The sequence below is a fragment of the Peromyscus eremicus genome, unplaced genomic scaffold, assembly GCF_949786415.1.
Source record: "Peromyscus eremicus unplaced genomic scaffold, PerEre_H2_v1 PerEre#2#chr22_unloc_1, whole genome shotgun sequence".
In the NCBI taxonomy this organism is placed as follows: domain Eukaryota; kingdom Metazoa; phylum Chordata; class Mammalia; order Rodentia; family Cricetidae; genus Peromyscus; species Peromyscus eremicus.
Window position 1 is genome coordinate 7,051,483 of NW_026734286.1, and position 12,373 is coordinate 7,063,855.

General features: G+C 40.1%; 1 protein-coding gene across 1 annotated transcript; it reads left to right on the forward strand.

Moving 5' to 3' along the window:
- The first annotated feature begins 2,311 nt into the window (after window positions 1-2,311).
- Window positions 2,312-11,300, forward strand: LOC131900833 (zinc finger protein 665-like). The gene is made up of 3 exons (XM_059252169.1): window positions 2,312-2,566; window positions 2,774-2,834; window positions 6,312-11,300. Exons 1-3 carry the CDS (start codon window positions 2,533-2,535, stop codon window positions 8,953-8,955), a joined length of 2,739 nt encoding a protein of 912 aa, XP_059108152.1. The 5' UTR covers window positions 2,312-2,532; the 3' UTR covers window positions 8,956-11,300.
- The last annotated feature ends 1,073 nt before the right edge of the window (window positions 11,301-12,373 follow it).

Below are 12,373 nucleotides of genomic sequence, written 5' to 3' on the forward strand. Positions count from 1 at the left end.
GTGTGTGGAGCATGACTTCTCCATTGAGACCAAAATAGAAGGAGTAGTTTATTGTGTATACCACAGGGGGAAATAGACTAGGCCATAGCTGGATTGGAGATTGTTTAAGTCAGTGAGCTGCAGGTGTCTCTGTTATAAAAAAGGACATGATTGGGCAGGTGAGTGCCTTTCTGTGTAGTTTCCCAGTATACATTAATTCATACCATGTGAATGAAGGAAAACCAAATTGGTGGGTGTACAGTTTGGGGAGGTTAGCCTGAGCCACTCAAATTTCTGATTGGACAACTCTCTTATGGTGGTAACTGTAAATCTGTTTGTCTCACTTCAGTCAGGTGAGAGGATTAAGACACTGGGCATTTGGCTGTGGCTTGTGTGTGAGCATACAGCACTCAGCAGCTAACATTTCACACAGGGCATGGTCATACAGTCTCTCTCTTTTTTTTGAGCTGAGGATCGAACCCATGGCCTTGAGCTTGCTAGGCAAGCACTTAACCACTGAGCTAAATCCTCAACCCCATACAGTCTCCTATAAATGTGGACCCAAGTTCTGTGCAGGATGATGAGTATAGATCTATTTGCCTCCTCCTCCTCCTCCTCCTCCTCCTCCTCCTCCTCCTCCTCCTCGTCGTCGTCGTCGTCGTCGTCGTCGTCGTCGTCGTCCTCCTCCTCCTCCTCCTCCTCCTTTTCCTCCTCCTCCTCCTCCTCCTCCTCCTCCTCCTCTTCCTCCTCCTCCTCCTTCTTCTTCTTCTTCTTCTTCTTCTTCTTCTTCTTTTTTAAGATTTATTTATTTATTATGTATACAGTGTTCTGTTTGCATGTATCCCTGCAGTCCAGAAGAGGGAGCCAGATCTTATTACAGATGGTTGTGAGCCACCATATGGGTGCTGGGAATTGAACTCAAGACCTCTGGAAGAATAGCCAGTGTTTTTAACCTCTGAGCCATCTCTCCAGCCCTATTTGCATTCTTCTACATGCAGACATCCAGTTTTACCAGCACCATTTGTTGAACATGCTGTTTTCCAGTGTGTGTTTCTACCTTCTTTATCAAAACCCAGGTGTCCATAGGAGTGTAGATTCATGCCTGGGTCTTCATTTTTATTTCTTTGATGGATGGGTCGGTTTTTATGCCAGTCCCATGTGGTTTTTATCACTATACCTCTGTAGTACAGCAGTGTAGAATGGTGAAACCTCCAGCAGTTCTTTTATTGTTCAGAATTGCTTTAGCTATGCTGGGTGTTTTTTTTTTTTTTTTTTTTCTCTCTATCTGAAGTTAAGGATTATCCTTTTGAGGTGTGTAAACATTGTGTTGGGATTTTGATGGGGACTGCATTGACTGTGCAGATTGCTTTTGGTAGGATTGCCATTTTTACTATGTTAATCCTATCGATCTATGAGTGTGGGTGATATTTCCATCTTTTCATATCTTCTTCAGGTTCTTTCTTCAAAGGCTTGAAGTTTTATGATACAAGCCTTTCACTTGCTTCGTTTGAGTTACCCCAAGATGTTTTATATAATTCGAGGCAGTTTTGAAATGTGTCCTTCCCGTTTTCTTTCTTAGTTCATTTGTCATTTGTACAATGGAGAGCTGTTTATTTTTGTGAGATAATTGTATATCCAGCTACTTTGCTGAAAGTGTTTTTCAGCCATAGGAGTTCCTCTGTGGAATATTTTGGGCCACTTACATACACTATCACATCATCTACAAATAAATATTCTTTGACTTCTTCCTTTCCAATTTGTATCCCCTAGATCTCCTTCAGTTGTCTTATTGCTTTAGCTATGACTTCCAGATCTATATTGAATAGACATGGTGAGAGCAGACAGCCTTGTCTTGTTCCTGATTTTAGGTGAATAACTTTGAGTTTCTCTCCATTTAATTTGATGATGGCTGTAGGCTTGCTGGAAATTGCCTTAATTAGACATTCAAGAGAAGAGACATCTTACACACAATGAGTGACTGATATCTCTGGAAATTTAAACAGCATTGGCTTAGTACTTTATGCCTTATCTGTAATTTTTTTTTTTGTTTTGTTTTTTTCAAGACAGGGTTTCTCTCTGTAGTTTTGGTACCGTCCTGGATCTCACTCTGTAGACCAGGCTGGCCTCAAACTCACAGAGATCTGCCTGGCTCTGCCTCCCCAGTGCTGGGATTAAAGGTGTGTGCCACCACTGCCCTGCTCAATTTTTTTTTTTTTAAACTAGAAGTTGGGCATTTCTCTTGCTGTGCTGTATTCTATTCTTTAGGTACTGGAATGGAAGGTGTCATTCTCTTTTGATGTTTCCTTTTAAAATGAGTTGGTGACTGCATTTGAAATTTACTGACCAATGTCATTGAATGTTTTGAGCACACAGAATTATATAAATATATTCTCAATGAAGTGTACATTTGCAATTCAGTCTCATCATTTCAATTAAGAACATATATATGGGATATTTTAGGATGCAGTGACCTATGAGGATGTGCATGTGAACTTCACTCATGAAGAGTGGGCTTTGCTGGATTCTTCCCAGAAGAGTCTCTACAAAGATGTGATGCTGGAAACCTACTGGAACCTCACTTGTATAGGTAAGTATATGAGCTTTCTGTCACTTTTTAGCTTAAGGGGACAAGCTTTTTTCCTTGCATTGGTGCTCTTCTGTGATTTCACATATGAAAGGGGGAGAATCTGGTGAATAAATCAGGCATGGTAGTAAGTTTCATGAAAGATAGTAATTTCAAGTGTGCCTTATTTCCAGTAATATATCACATACATTTTCTGGTACTGTATTTTAGGTTACAAATGGGAAGACCATAATATTGAAGAACATTGTCAGTGCTGTAGAAGAATTGGAAGGTAATTTTCATGTGCAAGCTTGTATATATGTATGTGTGTGATAAATATCAGATTCCCGGTTGCTGGCTTCCTCCATCACTGATGCAATAAGTCAAATCAAACCAAATTAATAAATCCAGATTTAATAAACAGAGCATAGCAAAGCAAAGCACTCCAGGGTCTCTCAGGAAGGCATGAGACAGAATAGGAGAGCACCCATGGCAGATCTATGGGCCAGGTCTTAAATAGCCAGTAGGCATGGGCATCGTCCCAGACATCCCTAGGGGGCGGAGCCGCTAGTAGTGGGCTTTGTGGAATGGGGCTCCCTGAACTGGAGATTCCAAACTCCAACCTTTTTGGGTCTATATGGGTGCAGGTTCAAGTCTCTATTTCTTGCTGGCATGGGATGATGTGGGGAGGGAGTGGGTAGGATTTGTGTAGGCCCATTCTCAGCAGGGGTTATGGTTGGAGCAGCATTTCAATAGCTGCCATCCAGGAGACCTCAGGAATCTGTTTTTTTTTTTTTTTTCCCCGACACATAATTTCTCTGTGTAGCTTTGGTACCTTTCCGGGAACTCACTGTGTAGCCAGGCTGGCCTTGAATTCACAGAGGTCTGCCTGCCTCTGCCTCCTGAGTGCTGGGATTAATGGTGTGTGCCACCACCTCCAGGCACAGGAATCTGTTCTTGAGACAGAATGCAGGGTGCTAGGAGAAAAAAATAGATTATTATTATCACTGGCCCTCTGAATGCAGCTACCCATTGGTAGTAGGAAGACTGCCAGAAAGAATGGAACTGAAAAGTTTCCTGGTTGTACAAAAGAGTCAAGGGTGAATGAATGAGGCATGAGTGCAGATATGCCCTTAATTAGGACATCTTGGAAATCTAGGTTTCAGTTGCTGGTTAGTTGCCCACTTATGCCTAGAGAGGTGGTATCAGCAGTGAAATCCCAGGAGCTTGAGGAGACGACATGGCAAATCTAGGGATGATGTGTTCCAGGAGTGCTGGAGCCATAGCATCTGCTGTTTCCCTGGAGGTTTGGAGAACATCCATCCTGTGAATGTGTCATAAGAGTTAAGAGATATGGAGCTTTTTATGAGTGGGCAGTTGGGTGAAATCAACCTTTTATTATTCCCCCAGTTGGTGCCCTTCCTTGGTTTGCATTCGGAGCTGTTGCAGGGGCTGGTGTATGTGGAGGGCCCCTGCCGGTTTGGCCTTGGCCCAGGCAGGAAGAATATGCTCAAAATGGGTGTGGTCAAAAATAGGCTCTGGAAACTGATATTAGTTTCCATCAGAACCATTTTCCCAGGAACCTTCAGGTGTCTGTAAAACTACTGGAACAGATTTATATCTTGGTGTCATGGTAAAAATCTATGGCCTTGGGTTAAGGCATGAACAGTTTTAAGTCTAAATTCACGGACAGTGGAGGTTGTGTGAGTGAAGGAGGAGGGAATTGAACATGGCTGCAGGGTTCTATATCCTCTCTAATGCTAACCTATCTCTAAAAGCTGGACCAGTAAAATCCACCGAAATTTAAGGACCCCTGAAGACTGTTAGTAATCAGGGCTCTGTCAGTTTATCAAAACTGCATTTATCAAAGCTAAAACTTTGAACTTCTGAAGTTATATCTGAAAACAGTTTATCCTGTACCATGGAGTCTGTGAATGAAGCATACCTGTCTGTATTTTTTATAGGAAACTTACTAATGAACTACTAAGGTGCTTGTAGCCTTGGATTGAGGGTGCTGTTAAACTGGCAAATCTCTTAGTACCCTGGTCATCAAACTCCATCAGATCTGAGAAGGATAAGTAAATGAGCAGGAATGAGCCAGCTTTTCAGTTACCTAGGCAGTCCCAAGTCTCTCTGTGGTCACTGGGGGACAAGTCCCAGAGGTCGCACTTGTTCAGATGCCAAGTCTAGAAGATCCGACACATTCTCTGTGGAGTAGAAATTTGGGAGATCGGCCTACCTGTCTTAGCAGAGTGACACAAATGTTCCTCCATTGCTCCACTTATTCACAATCTGGACACGATCTCAGCAGCACTTAAAGGTGTAAAGCAGCTTTTTGCTGTGTGGCTGGCTTTGTTACATTTGAAGCAAGCCTCCAGGTGGAAGTTCTTCTGTGGCCCTCCATCTTCTTGGAGAAGATACAGGATGCTTCCATTTGTTGACATGTCTGTCATAAAAAGATTTTATATGAAATGCCATATTCTCAGATCTCTAAGGGTGTTTGAGAATGTTAGGTCCATCTAAATTAGACAAATGTTGTTTAGGATTAAATTTGAAGGTATATATAAGTTAAGTCTGGACATACAGTTTACCTAATTAGTTACAGCTTACCAATGTTAGTAAGAGCAAGAAGATTCAGTCTATAGTTTTTAGCGGTGATCCTAAGATATACAGGACAAAACTAAGTTTTAACGTTGCAAATAATTTAGTTTCAATATCAGTTGTCAAAACCAGCATTGTTTTAAAACTGTTTTCATAAAACTTGTTTTTAGGCCAGGACAGGTGGTGGTGGTGGCGGTGGTGGTGGTGGTGGTTGTGGAGGTGGAGATAGCTCTGGTGGGAAGGACGAAAGGAGGAGGGACCAAACAGAACAAACTGGCTGGAGACATTTATGTAGTAGTTCAGGGTGTGAGAGCAGACAGGAACAGAGAGAACAGACAGGAACAGGACAGGAATTATCAAACAGAAATGTATCCTAACCACAGGAATTATCAAACAGAAATATATCCTAACCCAATTCTTTTGGAGACCTAATGTCTCCTTGGTGGGCCCAGTCCAAGTAGTTACCCTTACTAAACATGGTAGTGAAGTATCTTTAACCTCAATCAAAATGGCGGCTGGCTACCTGGTCACCCTTCCTAAAGATGGTGGTCATTCCTAAAGATGGAAGTCATTCACCTCTCTCTCTGACCTTAGCCAAATTTGCACCTGCCCAGGTGGCTGGCTGCCTGTAATTAGAGTAGTGGCAGACCATGTGATGTTCTCCAGCACGGTTTCAATCTGGAGTCACAAGCCTTACAGGTTTTAAAACATCCAATTAGCAAGACACATTCAGGACATATAAACTCAGGTATTCAAAACCTGTCAGAAACACACATGTGTGGCCACACCGTTCACACATTTTCACCAACACATTTAAGGACAAGACAAGGAAACATGCCACAACAGATGTCACAGGTTCAATCTTAGCCATGTGTGAGGACTGTCCATCCACTTACTGTCATGCCTTCCATTTATCATATAAGGTATACACAATGATGAGGAGATTGGGTATGTCCAAGACCTTTTATAAGTAAAGCTTCCTTATTAAAGCTAGTGTTCTTCATTTTCTTGTAGTGAGTGATTTAACATAGTTTAATGAGAGGAGCACTTTATGAGTGACTTGGAGATGTAGAAACATGAATCTCTATTCACATCTGTATGACAAACAAAACATTTGACTATGGGAATGCAATGTGAAAACCCTTTATTTGTTATCTTCCTTTAGCAGGTGTGTCATCTGTCACTCTGGACACAATCCATGTGAGCATAAGGGATATGGAAAGAAGCATTGTAGTTCTGTCTCTCTCAGAACAAGTGGAAGGTATATGGTAGTCCCCACTATGAGAAGACATGATGACTGTGATACAAGTTTACAATTAACTGGTTTTCCAACTTCAGTGGGAATTCATCAACAAACTTCCATTGGAGAAAAACCTTATGAGTACCAGGAATATGGAAATACATCTCTCTCTTCTGGTTCACTGTGTATATGTAGTGTGGCTCTCAGTATAAGAAAATGTTATAAATACAATCAGTGTGGTCCAACTCTGAGTTCTTCAAGTTCTGTTCAAGGATGTGAAAAAACTCATATGTTAAGAGAAAATAATAAATGTGAGTCATCTACCAAAGGCTTTAGCCATTACAGGCATCTTCAAACACACCAAACACCCAATAATGAAGAGAATGTATATGAATATAATCAATGTGATAAAGTCTTTAGATGTGATTGGTCGTTAAAACACCAAAGAACACATTTGGAAGGAAAACCCTGTGATTATAATCAAAGATATAAAGGCTTTGCATGTCACAGTCTTCATCAAGTACATAGAATTCAAACTAGGGAGAAAAGGTATGAATCTCAGCAATGTGATAAAGCCTTTGCATGTCCCATAATACATACTAGAAGTTACATTGGAGAGAAACCCTATGAATGTCATGAATGTGGTAAAGCTTTTGCACAAAAGCGTTATCTTCTCAGTCATGAAAGAATTCATAATGGAGAGAAACCTTATGCATGTAATCAATGTGGTAAAGCCTTTCCATATAATAGTCTTCTTCTCACTCACTTAAAAATTCATACTGGAGAGAAACCCTATGAATGTAATCAATGTGGCAAACGCTTTGCACAGAAGAGTCTTCTTCTCATTCATGAAAGAATTCATACGGGAGAGAAACCCTATGAATGTAATCAATGTGGTAAAGCCTTTGTACAGAAGATTCATCTTGTCAGTCATGTAAGAATACATACTGGAGAGAAACCCTATGAATGTAATCAATGTGGTAAAGCCTTTGCATTGAAGAGTCATCTTCTCAGTCATGAAAGAATTCATAATGGTGAGAAACCCTACGAATGTAATCAATGTGGTAAAGCCTTTGCAGAGAAGAGAAATCTTCACACACATGAAATAATACATACTGGAGAGAAACCCTATGAATGTAATGAATGTGGTAAAGCCTTTGTACAGAAGATTCATCTTGTCAGTCATGTAAGAATACATACTGGAGAGAAACCCTATGAATGTAATGAATGTGGTAAAGCCTTTGCAGTGAAGAGAAATCTTAACAGACATGAAATAATTCATACTGGAGAGAAACCCTATGAATGTAATCAATGTGGTAAAGCCTTTGCAGAGAAGAGAAATCTCCACACACATGAAATAATACATATTGCAAAGAAACCCTATGAATGTAATGAATGTGGTAAAGCCTTTGTACAGAAGAATCATCTTGTCAGTCATGTAAGAATACATACTGGAGAGAAACCCTATGAATGTAATGAATGTGGTAAAGCCTTTGCAGTGAAGAGAAATCTTAACAGACATAAAATAATTCATACTGGAGAGAAACCCTATGAATGTAATCAATGTGGTAAAGCCTTTGCAGAGAAGAGAAATCTTCACACACATGAAATAATACATACTGGAGAGAAACCCTATGAATGTAATGAATGTGGTAAAGCCTTTGTACAGAATAATCATCTTGTCAGTCATGTAAGAATACATACTGGAGAGAAACCCTATGAATGTAATGAATGTGGTAAAGCCTTTGCAGTGAAGAGAAATCTTAACAGACATAAAATAATTCATACTGGAGAGAAACCCTATGAATGTAATCAATGTGGTAAAGCCTTTGCAGAGAAGAGAAATCTTCACACACATGAAATAATACATACTGGAGAGAAACCCTATGAATGTAATGAATGTGGTAAAGCCTTTGCACAGAAGAGAAATCTTCACAGACATGAAATAATTCATACTGGAGAGAAACCCTATGAATGTAATGAATGTGGTAAAACCTTTGCACAGAAGAGTTATCTTCGTACTCATGCAATTCTTCATACTGGAGAGAAACCCTATGAATGTAATCAATGTGGTAAAGCCTTTGCATCAAAGAGTCATCTTCACAGTCATGAAAGAATTCATAATGGTGAGAGACCCTATGAATGTAATCAATGTGGTAAAGCCTTTGCACTGAAGAGTCATCTTCACAGTCATGAAAGAATTCATAATGGTGAGAAACGCTATGAATGTAATCAATGTGGTAAAGCCTTTGTACAGAAGACTCATCTTCTCAGTCATGTAAGAGTACATACTGGAGAGAAACCCTATGAATGTAATGAATGTGGTAAAGCCTTTGCAGAGAAGAGAAATCTTAACAGACATAAAATATTTCATACCGGAGAGAAACCCTATGAGTGTAATGAATGTGGTAAAGCCTTTGCAGAGAAGAGAAAACTTCACAGACATGAAATAATACATACTGGAGAGAAACCCTATGAATGTAATGAATGTGGTAAAGCCTTTGTAGAGAAGAGAAATCTTCACAGACATGAAATAATTCATACTGGAGAGAAACTGTATGAATGTAAATGATGTGGTAAAACCTTTGCACAGAAGAGTTATCTTCATACTCATGCAAGTCTTCATACTGGAGAGAAACCCTATGAATGTAATCAATGTGGTAAAGCTTTTGCACAGAAGAGTCATTTTCTCAGTCATGAAAGATTTTATACTGGAGAGAAACCCTGAGAATGTAATGAATGTGGTAAAGCCTTTGCAGAGAAGAGAAATCTTCACAGACATAATTAATTCATACTGGAGAGAAACCCTATGAATGTAATGAATGTGGTAAAACTTTTGCACGGAAGAGCCATCTTCACAGTCATGAAAAAATTCATACTGGACTGTACCATATGGATGTAATCATGTGGTAATTTCAGATGTGATCTTCCATGTGGGTGCTGGAAACTGAATGTCTACAGGACGTACCTGCTAGAGTCCAGCTTCAAAGGAATTCAGGTTCCTAAGACGAGATGGGGCATTAGCAAAGGAAGGAGACCGCCATGATCTTAGCGTGAATCAGCATGGCTGCTGCTTTATTGAAAAAGGACTATACCCTTTATACTTTATAACTGAATCTCAGTTTAGACTAAACCAAGGTTAAAAACAGACTTGATGATTCCAGGCTAAAAGCAGCTATCAACCTCATCACAGCATTTTTTCTGAGGCAAAAGTGATAAATTCAGCAAGAATCTAAATGCCTTTGTGGATGTGAGCCCATTGTTTCCTTCCAGTGTGCTTTCATCCTTGGAACTAGGTATGTCCAGTTAGTAAATCATTAAGTTCTCTATTCTTGGTGTACTCAGGGGGATACAATGGGGATTCTTGTGTGAGAGTAGGCATAGTTATCATGTTATATGGTTCCATGGTGGTGGGGATTTTTTCCATGAATTTTTTTTCAAGGACTGCCTATGTATATATTCTCATCTTCCATTGTAGCTCACAAAAAAATTCCTACAGTAAAAGAGATAAGGAGACCTCATCACGTATAGTGAGAATTATTAAAATTGAAATAAAATGATGCCGGAAAATTAAGATCTGCAATGTCAAAATGCTGGACCTTTGTCAAGTAGTAATGGTCACTGTGCAGTCCACACTAGGTACTAAACTGCTAAACCATCTCTCTTCCCTTTTTCTTTTAATTTTCAATTTATGATTTTTGTCTTTGTGAGTGCACATGGATAGTATAGTTTGAAATGAGATAAAAGCCTGTGTTACCCAGTTCTTAGTTTCTACCATTTAGGTTCTGAGGACCACACCAGGTCCATCAGTCTTGGTTCCAAGTACCTTTACCTGTTGAACCATGCCACGATATCCACTGAGCCCTGATATTTTTTTGTTAATTTTTTTTTTTTAAAAGAGACTGATGAAGTTCAGGCTGACCTTGAACTTAAGACCTTTCTGCTTCCACCTCATTACTAGCATGACAGGTTTCACAACGATGTTGTTTATGCAGAGGTCTTGTGTGTGCTAAGCAACCATTCTATCCAAGGAGAGCCATCTGATATGAAAGCATTGATGTAGCCAGTTCTTCATACACTGAGGGCCACACTGAGACCCTGCCCCAAATCCAAACCAAAACTGCCAAGAAACACAAAATTAAAAAACAAAAAAAAAAAAACTGTGTGTGTGTTTTGAGACAGAGTCTGTCTCAGTTGCCTAGGCTGTCCTAGAACTCACACTGTAGCACTTGATTCCTGCCCCTTGGTCTTGGCTGCTTAAGTACCTGGAGAACAGGGCTGGACTAGTGAGTGAGCAAGCCAGAGCACAGAAAGGCCTAACTATGTGTCTGGAGACACACAGCTAGTAGCCAGAGGTACATGACAAGATCAGAATGTTCCTAGGATAGGGTTGGAATCCAGAATCTTCCTTGACATGGAATGCTACCAGTTCAGCATGGAAGGATGGAACGAGGCCCAGTATCTAATATCTTGGGGTTTGAAATGTCCTGCGAATCTTGTGGAGATACTTTATTTGTGCAACCTAATAAAGCTTATCTGAAAATCAGAGGAAAAAGCCAGTCAGTATATTAAACCAAGAAGTCGAACATTGGTAGCACATGCCTCTAATCCTAGCATTCAGGAGGCAGAGATTCATCTGGATCTCTGTGAGTTCAAGGCCACCCTGGGAACAGAGCCAGGCATGGCTGTAGATGCCTTTTTATTCCAACACTAGTTAACCATAGAGGTCTGGAGGTTTGTACAGACAGACAGGAAGAGATGTATCTGGGTAGAGTGAGGAAGTGAGATGGCAGGCACAGAAAGAATATATGTGTGTGTATACAGGAAGTATGGCTCTCTCTTTGGCTGAGGATTTCTAGCGGTAAGAACATGGCTAGCTTCTTTCTGCTTCCCTGATCTCTCAGTTTTTGACCTAATATCTGGCTCTGTTTTTTTTTTTTTTTTTTTTTTTTTTTTTAAATAAGACTATTTAGCATTTGTCTCCACAAGTGGTACCCAATGTTTGTTGTACGAATTCACTAATAAGCTGCTTATGCCCTTGAATGTAGCTAGAGTTTTTCTGCCTGGCCCATAGTCAGGACAAATCTCTCTCACCTGTCAGTCCCACAGCCACTCAGACCCGACCAAGTAAACACAGAGACTTATATTGGTTGCAAATTGTATGGCCATGGCAGGCTTCTTGCTAACTGTTCTTACAGCTTCAATTAATCCATTTCCATAAATCTATACCTTGCCACATGGCTTGTGGCTTACCGGCATCTTCACAAGCTGTTTGTCATCGTGGTGGCTGGCAGTGTCTCTCTGACTCAGCCTTCCACTTCCCAGCTTTATTCTCCTCCTTGTCCCACCCATACTTCCTGCCTAGCCAATGGCCAATCAGTGTTTTATTTATTGACTAATCAGCAACACATGTGACATACAGAACATCCCACAGCACTTTTCCTATTTTTTTTTTCATAAAGGAAGGTTTTAACCTTAAAGTAAAATTACATATAATTTGGGAATTTGGGTGTAGCTTCTCTTACTACTTCCTGCTGGAGGGGGGGCGCTGTATCTTATGGGGATACAAACAAAATTTTAGAATTATGGAATAGTCCATAAGGGTGTATCGTCTGAGCCAGTTGCCTTGAAATCGTTCTGGATGTTGGATCATCTGGGCCATGGTGTCATTGGAGACTTTTCAGGGGGTCTTGGCTGGTCAAACCTGATGTATCTTAATCTGGAACAAATCCATAGCCTCTGGCTTTCTGTGGGAACAAAAGCAGAGACTCTTTTCCAAAGCAACATATCCTTATATCCAAATTTTGAAGTCAAGGTATCTTTAAGATATACATTTTGGCATAACTCAACAGCTTTTACAATCAAATGTTCTTCTGCAGTTAAAAATCCCAAAGACAACACAATCCAGATTCTCTGTGTAATATCCATTTTTACGTGGCTTATTTTTTATACTACCTTTATTGTCTCTTTAAAGACTTTATTTTTTAAAA

Coding starts and splice junctions, on each gene's coding strand:
- LOC131900833 (XM_059252169.1), top strand. CDS start 2,533: ATGCTGGAAACCTACTGGAACCTCACTTGTATAG. Junction 2,567..2,773: donor CTGGAACCTCACTTGTATAG/GTAAGTATATGA, acceptor ACTGTATTTTAG/GTTACAAATGGGAAGACCAT. Junction 2,835..6,311: donor TGCTGTAGAAGAATTGGAAG/GTAATTTTCATG, acceptor TTCCTTTAGCAG/GTGTGTCATCTGTCACTCTG.